The 14786-nt window shown below is 40.6% G+C and overlaps 1 protein-coding gene and 1 pseudogene across 5 annotated transcripts in view; both read left to right on the forward strand.

Annotated features, from left to right (window-relative positions):
• The window catches only part of MYH10 (myosin heavy chain 10), a 161011-nt gene that overhangs the window by 52587 nt on the left and 93638 nt on the right, over positions 1–14786 (forward strand). For 3 of the 5 annotated variants that reach the window (XM_053570507.1, XM_053570508.1, XM_053570506.1), the window contains 2 exons: positions 271–373; positions 7883–7975. In XM_053570507.1, coding sequence (XP_053426482.1) covers positions 271–373; positions 7883–7975 — 196 coding nt within the window. Of the gene's footprint in view, positions 1–270; positions 374–956; positions 987–7882; positions 7976–14786 lie in introns of all 5 variants that reach the window. The other 2 variants (XM_053570509.1, XM_053570510.1) reach the window with 1 other exon arrangement.
• Positions 4701–4848, forward strand: LOC128571450 (uncharacterized; annotated as a pseudogene).

A 14786-nucleotide genomic window follows, 5' to 3' on the forward strand; every position in this document is an offset into this window, starting at 1 on the left:
TAGAGATGGGGTCTCACTTTTGCTGGTCTCAAACTCGTGAGCTCAATCGATCCAGCCACTGTGCCCAGCCTATTTGATACTTCTTAAAAAATAATTTTATTTTCTAACTACTGCTGATAGTTATTTTTCTACTATTTATTTACTTATTTATGTATTTATTTTCAACTAATTCTTCTTCCAGTGCAATTTAATCTTTTTTATCGATTATAATTTTGGAATGTATGTGCTGTGCTTTTATTAAGACAAAACCTATGTTAATATTTCTCTCAGGGGTGAATCGGGTGCTGGGAAGACGGAAAATACGAAGAAAGTTATTCAGTACCTTGCTCATGTTGCTTCTTCACATAAAGGAAGAAAGGACCATAACATTCCTGTAAGTTTTTGCTCTGTCAATGAGGAAGCCAGTCTACTTCATGCACTGCTGTTACTAAGAGCTCCCTTGTCTCCACCCCACCCACCCACCCCACAAAGCTTTTTTCCCCCTCAAGAGGAACAAGGATACAGGAAATTGCTATCAAATAGGTTTTCTAACAGGACAAACTGGAAATTATGATTGTGGCTTGAATCCTAATTTCCTGCAATGATGTGGTGAGAATTGTTAAAAATCGTGTAGCAGTGCTTATCAAGAACTTCTTATTCTCCACCAAGAAAAGCTCCTCACATATTTTTAGCAGTTTGCCTGAACTTGCAGAGTTACCTGCTGCGGCCCACAGGAGCTTGAGGGGAGGGTAGAGATAAGGGAAGAATGATCGGAAAAGGGTAAGAATTGAGTGTCAGTTATCCTTAACTTTTAGATAGTTAAGCAGAAGGGGTAGTTAATGTCGCCTGAGAGAGTGGCAGGGGCAGCAGCCTCCACGTTCTAACCCCTGTGTGTGCCTGGTGCTTTGGATATGGCTTACTGCTAGGGAAGGACCCAACCTTGCTAACATTTGCATTTATCTGTTTGTAACGAACAGCAGGAATCGCCTAAACCAGTGAAACCTCAGGCAAGTGCTTTTCTTTATGCTTCTTAGTCTCGAGTGTTTGCACTAATTTCTGTCTTTAGATTGAATCTCTACTAGTAACAAATGCCATTAGTTCTCAGTGACATCTATTATAAAAAATATTTAATTTTGAAAATGTATTACTTAGAGCCTTATTCTTTCATGGGGAGTAGCATGCCATTTTGCTTCAGTTTGTTTTCTAGGTAAATGTTAATCTTTATTTGGCCTTTTTTTCATGACATTGAATTGCATGTTTATGAAGCCTATAAACTTACGGTTTCATAAGGCAAATACTAGATGGCATTATTTTAAGACTTACTAAATATATGGAAACCTACCTTTGTGCCATATACTAAATTTTGAATTTGGAGCTGCTGCTTGAAAAGTTTTACTTTTTGGGTTACAAATTTCTAATCTTTTAAAGTGCTATGGCATTGTATAATTTATGCCTGTGTTTGTTTTGACATAAAGGCCTCATTGTGTTTAATATATAAAATTAGGGTTTTCTTTCTGCTGGGCAAATAGTGGAGGAGTGTTGTTCTTCCTAATTATCAGATGCCCGCCTTTCAGTGCCACAGGTCATAGCGATGAACAGACCATGAAGCAGAGAGTGACCTCAATTTCCTGCTACATGGGAGGAGAGGAAGGGTAGAACTGAGCCAGGTTCCTTGGATAAGGCAGGATATCTGTGTTTGGATTTAATCCTTTCCCCATCAGTGGAACAGTTTTGGTTTATCTTCCAAAAACATAATGTTAAAGCTAATATAAAGCAAGAAACAATAATGTTGTTCTGGAAGTGATCTATTAATATAAAGAAACGGTCATAAGTATCTAAAGGAATTGTCATATATACTAAGATTCTCAGATATCTTTCTTAAAATCCTTAAAAATTATCAGGCACCAAAGTTGTACTATACCTATAAAAGTTATTTTGGTCCTTTAGCTGCAGATCAGATCAGTAATACAAAGTGGGAGAGTTAATGAAATAATCATGAAATATCCTTTTTTTTTTTTTTTTTTTTGTGGTTTTTGGCCGGGGCTGGGTTTGAACCCGCCACCTCCGGCATATGGGACCAGCGCCCTACTCCTTGAGCCACAGGCGCCGCCCAATCATGAAATATCCTATAGGATGTTTTAAGCCTTTCTTACCATTTAAAGAAGGAAAATCTGGACCAGAAACCAGCTTTTCTTTTTGCTTTGGCAGTCCACGCCAAGTGTATGTGCTAAATGTGTACCTGGGTCACCAGCAAAGTAGGTGTCAAGCAATTAATGTACAGATTTAGGTTTTCTGAATGCTCTGTGGAACATATAAATCACTATCATTAACATTTTTTTTGATGTCATTCTAAACTACAGAGTGGATTCCCGTTGTATGTGAGTAGCATGCCTACCCCTAGATTTTACTTTGGGTCAAATCAATCCCTGGGAAGCAAGTTCTCCCAAAGAAGCTGCTGCCCTCTCTGGGCCATGCTTCCCTGTGGTGCTGACCTGCGGGTCTTCCTGCACACACTCACTGCGCACAGAGCCCCACGCGCTTTTCCCACGTTGATTTTAATAGTAGTCAAGTCACATGGTAACTCTGGTGATGTTTTTAGAAACATTAGAACAGCGGTTCTCAATTTTTCTTCCCCAACACACCTGAAGAATGTGAGATGCTGAACGACGTGGAAAGGAAAGAATCACACACGAAATTACTTCTCACCCTGTTGGGGTGCCCCTATCCGTGACTTACTCACCACATTTTGAGAATGATTTCCTTAAAGTTACGGTATGAAAAATAATTCGCAAGGGTAGCGTTTGTTTTGGTTGATTTGATGCCACTGCTTTGTGATTTTACATTGACCTTTATAAGCAAAACTTGCTCAGGTTCCCAGTAATCATTTGTATATATCCAGCGTTTTATCCCTAGACGCTAGTATAAATGGGGGGGTGGGGAGGGTATTTCTAGACTCCTGAGCTGATCTTTTATTTTTTTTGTTTATTTGCCCATTGTTTTTTTGAAACAGCTTTTTTGAGATATAATTCACATACCATACAATTTACCAGTAGTCCTCCCAGCCCGTGGCAACCACTAATCTACTTTCTGACTTTATGAATTTGCCTATTTTGGGCATGTCATATGAATGGAATCGTATGTGGTCCTCTCAGACTGTTCTCTGGTTTAGCATAATGTTTTCAAAGTTCATCCACATTGTAACTTGTGTCTGTACTGGATTCTTTTTTGTGGCCAAATACTGTTACATTATATTAAATATGTCACATTTTATTTACCTGTTCATCAGTTGATGGACATATGGGTTATTTCCACTTTCTGGCTATTGTAATTAATGCTGATATGAACATTCATGTACAAGGTATTGTGAGGACATATGTTTTCCATTTCTGTTGGGTACATACCTAGAAATGGAATTGCTGAGTCATATGGTAACTGTTTAACATTTTGAGGAACTGCCAAACTAATTTTTTTTTTTTTTTTTTTTTTTTTAATTTTTTTTGTAGAGACAGAGTCTCACTTTATGGCCCTCAGTAGAGTGCCGTGGCCTCACACAGCTCACAGCAACCTCCAACTCCTGGGCTGAAGCGATTCTCCTGCCTCAGCCTCCCAAGTAGCTGGGACTACAGGCGCCCGCCACAACGCCTGGCTATTTTTTGGTTGCAGTTTGGCCGGGGCCGGGTTTGAACCCACCACCCTTGGTATATGGGGCCGGCGCCTTACTGACTGAGCCACAGGCGCCGCCTGATTTTTTTCTTTTTTTTTTAAGAGGCTACCCCATTTTATGTTCCCACCAGCAATAAATGAGGGTTCCAGTTTCTCCATATCCTTGCCAGCACTTGACACTGTCTGTCTTTTGTGGCATGGTTTAGTCTTTTATATTACCTTTAACATTTAATCTTCATTTTGAAAATATGAGCAGACATAAGTGAAATCGATTTTCAAAAATTAAAGTCACGATGTGTAAGAGGTAAATTTTAAATATTTACCTATGAATTTTTGGTGTACTTTTTGTAACAAAATTAAAACTCTAATTTGGCTTTATCCCATTAGCATTCACCAGCCAACTGCAAGTATACCTTCATTGCCCTCTTTCTCGTGACAGGTTGCTGTTAGAGACCCTCAAAGGCTGGCACATTGTTTCCATTGTCACTCCAAAGCCCCAACATGGTACAATTTGAGAGCAGACTTGAAAATGACTGATTTCTAAAACTTGATCATCCTCTAAGAATGACTCCTTCAAGCCAGCCGCCTGCTTCCCTGCCTTTTTATGTCCTCTCTGGGATGTTTCTGTATCCTTCTTTTTGTCTAATCTGCCTTGAATCAGGACGAAAAGGTGATAGATAGCAAGTAGCAAGTACAGAAACATGGGGCCTACCAGTCGAGGTTAGAATCCAGTTTTCAACATTTGACTGGTTGTGGCCGTCTGCCTCTAACCCTCCTCCTGTGGTCAGTAAGACACATGCATCTTTGCCCGGCCAGCCCTGCAGGGTACAGCCTGATCCCAGCCCCAGTCCTCTTGCGGTCTGGTTGCTGGCTGAACTAGAGTTTTGAAAGATGTTATTATTATTTTTTTTTTTAGCTATTTAAAATTCATCCTATATCATATAGCAAGTGTGCATTATACACTATACGGTAAACGCAAGGGTGTAGTTTTCACCATGATTGGCAGACTGAAAGTATTTAGAGCTCTAAATACTTAGAGCTTTAAGAATAATTTCAATATTCTTACCTGGCAGGGGAGATACCATGATTATGAAGGTGGTTTTCCCAGGGTGAGGCTTATCCATTGCACTCTGGATGTGCTGACCCCTGCGATTTCCTCAAATGTGGGAAACTCAGCTGCATAATTTGTGGTAGTGGGGGACTGCATAAAAAAAAAAAAAAAAAAAGGAATAATTTCAATAGCTAACTCTGCTTTTTTTTTGGCACATTCCCAAATACCATTTCTCATTTTTATATAAAACAGAAACAAGGGACATTGCCCATCCAGTTCTAGCAGAAAAGTGAGTAGTCACTGCCCCTGATGGTTTATAAATGCCTTCATAATTCAGATAAGAGTTATTAATACCATTTATCTAATTAAGAAATTATTCAACACAGAAATGATGACATTTCTGATCATTTCTTAACTTAAGGCCATTTGTATGTTTTATGATGTTAACTTTGTGTCAAACTTTTTGGGCTTAATTTGTGAGTTTTTGAGATCTTTTTTTGGTCTCACTGATGTCACAAACCCATGACGTTAGAAGTCATATCATGACGCTGTTAGTGTAGTAGAACAAAAGCAGGGACATAGAAGTACCTGAGCCTACAATTATGATGGTGACTGTGAGGGCCCTTAACTCAGGTTTTATCACTGCTTTTGGCTCACCACGATCCCCTCCCCAAACACTATCAGAACTTCTTTTTTTTTGAGACAGAGTTTCACTTTGTCACCCTCTGCAGGGGTCCTCAGACTTTTAAACAGGGGGAGAGTTCACTGTCCCTCAGACCATTGGAGGGCCGGACTATAGTTAAAAAAAAAAAAACTATGAACAAATTCCTATGCACACTGCACGTATCTTATTTTGAAGTAAAAAAACAAAACGGGAACAAATACAATCACACTGCCTCATGTGGCCCACGGGCCGCAGTTTGAGGACCCCTGCTCTATAGAGTGCTATGGTATCATAGATCACAGCAACTTCAAACTCTTGGGTTCAAGTGATCCTCTTGCCTCAGCCTCCCAAATAGCTGGGACCACCTGACCAGCTGTTTTTAGAGACGAGGTCTTGTTCTTGCTCAGGCTGGTCTTCAACTCCTGAGCTCAGGCGATCCTCCTGCCTCGGCATCCCGGAGTGCTAGGATTACAGGTGTGAGCCACTGCACCCAGCCTCAGGACCTCTGGTTTTATACATTCATTCAGCAAACATTTGTGGACCTTCTTTTGATCTGATGCTGACTAAGCTGGGTGCAGGGCATACAGCCCATACAGCACTAACCCTGTAGGTTATTTTAAGCCAACGCAAAGAAGAATAGAGTCAGTAGGTAACACACACACTCACTAAGCGCTAAGAAGAAAAGAAAAGAAAACACAGAAATCTTGACCCAAAGAATCTGCGTAGCCATGTCTAGGAAATAGTAAAATAGGGTATGTGTAACTTGCTTTATCTGCAAGTTAGGGAAACACTTCAAAGAGAGATTATAAAAATCTACTCATTATGATTTGGGGCAGGATAGTATATAATTTTAAGGAATCCATATTTTGATACCTTGATCTAATAATCTTTAGAGTAAAGGTAATGCCCTGCTTATTAGAACGTTCTTCAGTGTTTTTCTGATGGTTTCCACACTCTGATTACACAGGTTGAATTAGGTAAAACAACAAAAAGCAAGTTTAGAGGCCCAAACAATTGACCCACCAGGGAACTGCAAAGTTTCAGTCATAGGCATGCTGATGGAAATGACCTCTGGCCTCGAGGGAAAAGGCAGTTGATTTTATCACAGAATAATAGCTAACATTCTTATTGATGGCTCTTAGGCATCAAAACGGGATAGGATACCATATTTAAGGAAATTTGGCAAAGATTTATGATTTGTGTTGGAAATAGCCTGGTAGATGCTTTGAAGTCAATAAACAGGAAGATTCACTATACAGGGAGAAAACTATCTCATGCCAAGAAAGTGAAGTAATACTGGGTGGTGATGTTCACACAGTTTAAGATTATTGGTAAGACTTGCTCTTGACTGGTTTCAGTTGATCACGATGGTACATTATAGTTAAGACCTGTGAAAATGTGGCCAGTCTAGATAAATGCCTTGGAAAGATGTGTCAGGAGAACACCCCCTTCCTGTGGAACAAGCCTCAGGATGACGTCTCACCCTTGCAGCTGAGTGGCAGAGCCCAAACCAGGGTTTGATCCCAAAACCGTATGTTGGATCTCAAAAACAGTTTTTGAGCTTGATGGTGGTACAAGGCATCACATTAACAAATGGCCACTAACTTAAAAATCTTATGTGAGTTTCTTTATATTCATCTTTTTGCTTGGAGAATTGCATTTGCTGGCAGCTTTTATTTAGTTTCTCTTTCAGTCTGGAATATTGTGGGTATTTTAAAATACAGAATAAAGATTTGTGGTTGGATAAAGCAGATTTATTTAAGTCATAAAGGAAAATTCTGAATGACATTCCAGAAACACATCACTCTGTAATGCTTCTCATGGCCAGAAATGACACCGTGCTTTCTTCCACAGTTTTCGATTGTGTTTCATGATCAAATACACTTACATCTTTTGTTTGTAAAATCTGTTGCATAGCTTAGTTTGCATGTAAAAGGCACTGACTGAAGCACGCATTATGCCAAATATTCTATCCTTAGCCTTGTAAGTCTGAGCAAGTCGTTAGCATCACCATGTTTACCATCCTTTGTAAGTGGAGGTAAGGACATTGCCCTGTCCGTACCATAGAGACATTATGTGAAACCCCTTGGAAAAATGGAAAGTCTTATACCAACCCAGTGGTAATCATCCAATTAGCTGTCTTAATCTTTCAAACAAGGCAGAGTTAAAATAAGCAGAAGTATTAATACGTTCTTATTAGAAGTGTTATGCTAAATTTCAATTTATGAAATTTGTTTTATTTTCAAAATTCTTTGCTAATTTATGTGCCTCATGCTTCAGTTTTATCTTCTCCATTCAGTGTGATATTTTCTTCTTGCGATCACTTTATAGATGCTAATTTTTGCCTTTAGCAGAGCTTAATATAACCAGGAATAAGAAGCCTACAAGAGTTGCTGGATGGCAGACAGGATGAAAGAACTGAGAAATAGAGATAGTGTCCCCCCCCCCCCACGCGAGGACCTAAGTAGAGATGTTAGATTAACATACATCTATTTTTATTTATGTGTGTGTGTGATGTCTTCTAGGGGGAACTTGAACGGCAGCTTTTGCAAGCAAATCCAATCCTGGAATCATTTGGAAATGCGAAGACTGTGAAAAATGATAACTCATCTCGTTTTGTAAGTTTAAAAGCATCAGAAAGTTTTTAATTCCTCAGATTTCTAGTTAAATGTCTGTGGTTACGCAAATGAAGTATTTCTTAGTTTTTTTGTTTTGGTTTGGTTTGGTTTTTTTGAGACGGAGTCTCCTCCTCTCATCCTGGGTACAGTACAGCTCACTGCAGTCTCCAACTCGTGGGCTCAAGCGATCTTCCTGCCTAAGCCTCCCAAGTAGCTGGGACTACACGCGCTTGCCAGGATGCTGCCCAACTAATTTTTCTATTTTTAGTAGAGACAGTAAAGCTGGTCTCAAATTCCTGAGCTCAAGGGATCCTCCTGCCTCAGCCTCCCAGAGTGCCAGGATTATAGGTGTGAGCCCTACACCAGACCTTCTTCCTAGATTTTAAGAAGAGGATAATAGATATAGTATAGAACATGGCTACTCTGGAGGAGGTCAAATCGAGGGAGGGTGAATGGTGGGGATCACACCTGTAGTGCATAATGCAAGGGTCCATGTCAGATCTATTCAGTATAGAGTATAAATGTCTTAACACAATAATTAAGTAAATGAGATCAGGTATATATTAACCAGTGTGATGTAAGCATTCCTAATTCTATATGAAATCAGCACATTGTACCCCTTAAATGCATTAATATATACATGAAAAAAAAAGGACATGGCTCACGGCTACTCTATAGAAATATGTCACATGCAATTTAGAATTTTCTAGTAGCTACACTTTAAAAAGAAGGAAAGTTACCATAATAATGTTTTATTACATAGGGATATATAATTATGTATTTTTTAATAGGTATATATTTATACACCCTCTCTGAGCTTATTTCTTCTTATTTGTTTATTTATTGAGACAGAGTCTCAAGCTGTCAGGCTGGGTAGAATGCTGTGGCATCATAGCTCACAGCAACCTCCAACTCCTGGGCTTAAGCAATTCTCTTTGCCTCAGCTTCCCAAGTAGCTGAGACTACACGCACCCACCATAACACCTGGCTATTTTTTTTTTTTTTTTTTTTGGTTGTAGTTGTCGTTGTTTGGCAGGCCCCGGCTGGATTCGAACCTGCCAGGTCTGGTGTATGTGGCTGGTGCCTCAGCCGCTTGAGCTATAGGTGCTGAGCCTATTTCTTCATCTTTAACCAGGCATGATAATAATATGGAATTGGTGTGGAGGTTAAACTGTACATATTGAGTACTTAGCCCAGCCCTAGGTAAATGTTCAACACACGAAGTTGGTATTAGATGTAGTGAACTGACTTTTTTGTATCTTTAAATTTTCGGTTTATGTATTTTACTTGATTTTTTTTTTTTTTCAATTTAATTGTTTTTTAAAGAAAGTATCTTGGTCTGTCATCCAGGCTATAGATTGCAGTGGCACTGTCGTAGGTTGCCTTGAACTCCTGGGCTCAAGTGATCCTCCTGTCTCAGCCTCTATTGGCTAGGACTACATGCACATGCCACCATGCCTAGATTTTTTGGGGGAGGGGGGTGGTGGGTAGAGACAGGGTCTCTTGCTTGAGCTGGGCTTGAATTCCTGGCCTCAAACAATCTTCCTGCCTCAGCCTCCCAAGGTGCTGGTATTACAGGCATCAGCCACTGCACCTGGCCCTGACCTTTTGTATCACCTCCTATTTCTGTAGGATTAAGACTTCAGAATAATTGGTCACTACTATTACTTCTCTTTTAAAATTTCTTCTTAGCTGTTCAACTATTCTAATTCCTTGAAAGCTTTTATTCCCCCATCAAGCCCCCCCAGTTTGACTAGCTGTAACAGTTTGCCTGGGGACATTATCCTAAGTGATAGCCAGATTCAATGTTATTTTAAGTATACCTCCCCATCCGCTCAAGCTGCTCAGCCCCAAGGCTGGAATGGCAAATCATCTCTATAAATATTCAACAAAATGGGCATTTCTTCAGTAAGTCTTTTGCCCTACTTTATCGTCACCAAATTTCAACAACCCTTTCCTTAGTTAGATTGGAGAAAGGACTTCAGTGTTTAATTATTTTTACTTAAGTTGTTAAAATTCATTCTACTATTTTTTTCTCCTTCCTCTATAGTGTTTGTGAAAGTCAAGAGGGCCAGAATAAAAGAGTTCAATTCTAACAGTTCATTGATGTGTAATTTTGGAGCATCTAATGTCACTGTGACACGCTTTTTACAGCTGAGAATGTAAAGTCAGGGTCTGCGTGTTAATTTGCTATTGGCATGGTTTCTGTGATTAGTGGAAGGGACTGGATTCAGGGTCACAGATGACCCAGTAAACACAAAGGTATCCAGAAAACCTGCTGTTAGTTTGCGAGGGCTGCCGTAAAAATGTGCCATAGGCTGGGTGGCTTAAACAACAGAATATATTTTCCCACAATTCTGGAGGCTGAAAGTCTGAGATGGAGGTGTCAGCAGGGTTGGTTTCCTTGGGCCTCTTTCCTTGGCTTACAGATGGTCATCTTCTCCCTTCTTCCTTTTTTTTTTTTTTAATTGAGACAGAGTCTCACTGTTACCCTCAGTAGAGTGTTGTGGCGTCATAGCTCACAGAAACCTCAAACTCTTGGGCTCAAGCTATTCTCTTGCGTTAGCCTCCCGAGTAGCTGGGACTACAGATGCCCGTCACAACACCTGGCTTTTTTTTTTTAGCAGGCCCGGGCCAGATTTGAACCCACCAGCCCCGGAGCATATGGCTGCCACCTTAATTACTGAGCTACAAATGCCCCCCTGGTCTCCTGTTGTTATAAGGACACCAGTTATATTGAAGCCGGGCCCACCCTAATGACCTCCTCCTTTTAATTTAGTTACTTTTTTTTTTTGAGACAGAGTCTCGCTATGTCGCCCTCGACATAGAGTGCTGTGGCATCACAGCTCACGGCAACCTTAAACTCTTGGGCTTAAGCGATTCTCTTCCCTCAGCCTTCCAAGTAGCTGGGACTACAGGCGCCCGCCAAATACCCAGGTATTTTTTGGTTGCACTTGTCGTTTTTTTAGCAAGCCTGGGCCGGGCTCGAACCCACCAGCTTTGGTGTATGTGGCTGGCGCCCTACTCACTGAGCTACAAGCCAATTTAGTTACCTTTTTAAAGAATCCTGTCTCCAAATACAGTCACATCCTAAGACACTGGGGAGTAGGATTTAAGCATAAAAATTGCGGAGGGCGGTGCCCAGTTCTGCCCATCATACCCTGTGAAGTAGTTTAAATGCAGGATGCTTTCCATGTTATATAAGAAATAGGGATATAATTGCTTGGAGTATTGTTTATTCCTAGTAAGATAAAATGTGAAGGTTCACTTAATCCAAGTTCATTTAGTATTTATTTTAGCTTTCAGTGTACAAAGTGGGCGTAGGAAATGTGCCTGTGTCAATAGGAAGCAGGCCTGTGACTTTGGGATTTGTAAGAGATCTGAGAAAATGGAATTCTCTTAGTCTTTCTGCCATTTCCCCTGGATCACCCCCAGTGACCCTGAGCTGTGATGAAATCTTAAATTCCTCCTGCTGGGGAGCCCTGTGTTTAGTGGCTAAAGGTATCACTGGATAGAAGTCAACAGTGAGCTTCTCGCTTCCGTGTGTGAGTCTCCAGGAGGGTTTTCAAAGATGACTTAATGGAAGATACTTTATTTTTACCACATAAGTCAAGCTACCAATCTATTCTGATTTCCTTCTTCCCAACTGCATTTTAAATTTGGGAGAAATAGTTCTGTGCCCATTTTTGCCTGGAAAAGATAAACTGCTACTAAGCCAGCATTTATTTCCTTTGGGAAAGAAGGTAGTGATTCTGTTACTAAGTGGTAAGAATTAATATACCTGCCAAGTTGTTACCACTCATTATTTTTGTATTTGGAATAGATATAAGTGTAATGCTATCTTATTTATCAATTGCTACATAGCAAATGACCCTAAACCCTAGTGGCTTAAAACATTAATTATTTCTTTTTTTTTTTTTTGCAGTTTTTGGCTGGGTCTGGGTTTGAACCCGCCACCTCCGGCATATGGGGCCAGCGCCCTACTCCTTTGAGCCACAGGCACTGCCCAAACCATTAATTATTTCATAGTTTCTGTGTGTCAGAAATTCAGTAGGAACTTAGCCAGGTGGTTGTGGCTCAGGGTCACTCATGAGGTGGTCATTCAGATGCTGGCCAGAGCTGCAGTCATCTGAAGGCCTGACTGAGGCAGGAAGATCTTTCAAGCTTGTTCAGGTAGCTTTTGGTTGGAGGCCCCAGTTCCTCACCTTGTAGATTTTTCCCAAGGGCTGCTTGAATGTCATTGTGACATGGTGGCTGGTTTCTCCCAGAGCAAATGATCGAGAGAGAGCAAGACAGAAGCCACATAGTGTCTTTTGTGACCCCGTCTTAGAAGTCACAAGCCATCCCTCTGTTGCATTCTCCTTATCACACGAACCCGCCCTCATACTGAGTGGGGGGAGACATTGCCAGAGTGTGGATGCCAGCGGTGGGGGCAGTGAGGCCATCACAAATCCCTCGCAGGCTTCCTGTCACTAACACACTTAGCCGTAATTGCTGTTACTCTAGGTCAGTGGGTCATAACTGGGGGCTCCCCACAGGACGTTGGCAGTGTCCAGAGACATTTTTGTTTGTTCAGCTGAGGGTCTGGGTCAGTGTTTGTCAATCTTTTTTATCTCAGGGCACACTTGAACCTATATTTAAACTTCCAGGCCACACTTAAATTATGTCGATCAAAAAAAGAGCAAAGAACAGAATATACTTACTGTGCTTTGAACTTCTTTCAAAAATAATTTAATTAATACTCTTTAAAAATTTTCACGGCACCAGTAAGATGCACAGCACACTGGTGGAAAGTCACTGGTGTCGGCAGTGGTGTGCTGCTGGCATCTAGTGGGCAGGGGCCAAGGTGCTGCTCTGCAGGGGAAGTCCCCGCAACAAGGAGTTATCCAGCCTGAAATATCAGTCACGCAAAGATTAAGAAACCCTGCTCTAGATTGTTCCTTCCAATTACTGTCTAAGCTGCGGTAATCACTTTCTGGAATTTATCTGCAAAGTTATACATGAGTCTTCTTAATGCCTGTGATTTATACATCCTGTCCTAAAAGTTGATATGAATAGTTCTTATAGGAACCTGTTCTGCTGGTAGAAAGAATTTCTTAGATTATTTTTTTAGCCACCTTGAAGCAGCTCACAGAAAGAGCAACCATGTAATCAGCCATGTAATCTAGATGTTTGACAAACCCTATTTTAGCTGACATACCACCTTCAACGTGTTTGCACCACTATGTAGTAACCTTTAAATATGCTCAGTTCAATATATTAAAAGCTGAGGAAAAAGATTTTTTATTAAAGCAGTTTTATTAGACATAGCTATTCATTCAACCAAGAAAGAAAGGTATCTTTAGACTTTTGAGTTTGGGTTTTAATTCTTAGAAAATTAACTTTTTATTGATACGTATAGTTTTTTTAGAAATCATTTCGTAACTATTATAATACAGCATTAACTACATAATACTTAAACAAGTAGTTGGTCTTAGTAACTCTATGGGAAATAATTAAGTAATTAGTTCCATTGATTGAATAATGTTCAGTTAAAATATTCCTTTAGAAGCTGGGCATAGTGGCTCATGCCTATAATCCTAACACTCTGGGAGGGCGAGGCAGGTGGATTGCCTGAGCTCACAGGTTCGAGACCAGCCTGAGCAAGAGCAAGACTTCGTCTCTAAAAGTAGTCAGGTGTTGTGGTGAGTGCCTATAATCCCAGCTACTCAGGATGCTGAGGCAGGAGAATCGCTTGAGCCCAAGAGCTTGAGGTTGCTGTTTTATGACACCACGGCATTCTACCAGGGCGACAAAGTGAGACTCTGTCTCAAAAAAAAAAAAAAAAAATCCCCTTAATATTTCTTTGTAGGTGTACCCGACACTTTGGCTCTCTGGATTTGAAAGCAAGCAGCCTTAACTTGTTTGATTTTTGATTTGTTGTGCAGTTCGATTAGTTACTAAGCACCTATTCTTTGCCAGGCAGTGCATTGCTAAATCCATACCTCTATTTGGATGTCTAAAAGATTTCTCAAGTTTAACATATTCCAAATGAACCTTGTTCTTTTCCTTCCAATATTTGTTCCTTTGTATCTTATGTCAATAAATGGTACCATCAAATCACCTAGTTGCTTAAGCTCAAAGCAAAATGAAAACAACACTAAAAACCTAGGAAAGCAAACTGCCTGGGAATCATCCTTGACTCAGCCTTTTTCCCATCATGGCCCGTGTCCAGGCCAGCAGTGGATGCTGTTGGGTGTTTCAAATCTGTCCATGTTTTTCCTCCTGCTTCTAACGCCCTGGTTAGTGTAAAACCTTGTCTGAGAGGGTGTCCTCTGTGGTTCTCCATCACAGTGTCCTGTTTATTTCCCTCATAGCGGTTATCACAGTCTGTAGCTGATCACTTTGCTTATTTATTATACTTTCTCCTGTAATGTGAGATCTTTGACAGTAGGGACTTTGTCTGCCTTGTGCTCTTCTGTATTCTTAGTTCCTAGCACAGCACGTCACACATGTAAGTAGAAAGTACATAGCAGGCATATTTGTGGAATTCATTCCATTAAAATGTGGCTGCCTATAAAATGCCAGACACTTTTCTAAGGCCCTAGGAATATATCAGTGGGCAACACTAAAGTCCCTAGCCTTGTAGAGTTCACCTTCATTTTGGTTCTAATTATAATATGTCTGTAGTGACATCCCATGTTGTGTAGGTGAGCTCAGGGAAGGTAGTGCACTTGCTAGATCCTCGGAGGATGTGTGATGCCCAAGTTTGGAAGCACAGGTAGAGGACGTATAGGAGGCAGTGGCTCTGTGGATAGGTTGGGCCTCGGGT

Source organism: Nycticebus coucang, chromosome 18 (genome assembly GCF_027406575.1).
Source record: "Nycticebus coucang isolate mNycCou1 chromosome 18, mNycCou1.pri, whole genome shotgun sequence".
Classification (NCBI taxonomy): Eukaryota; Metazoa; Chordata; class Mammalia; order Primates; family Lorisidae; genus Nycticebus; species Nycticebus coucang.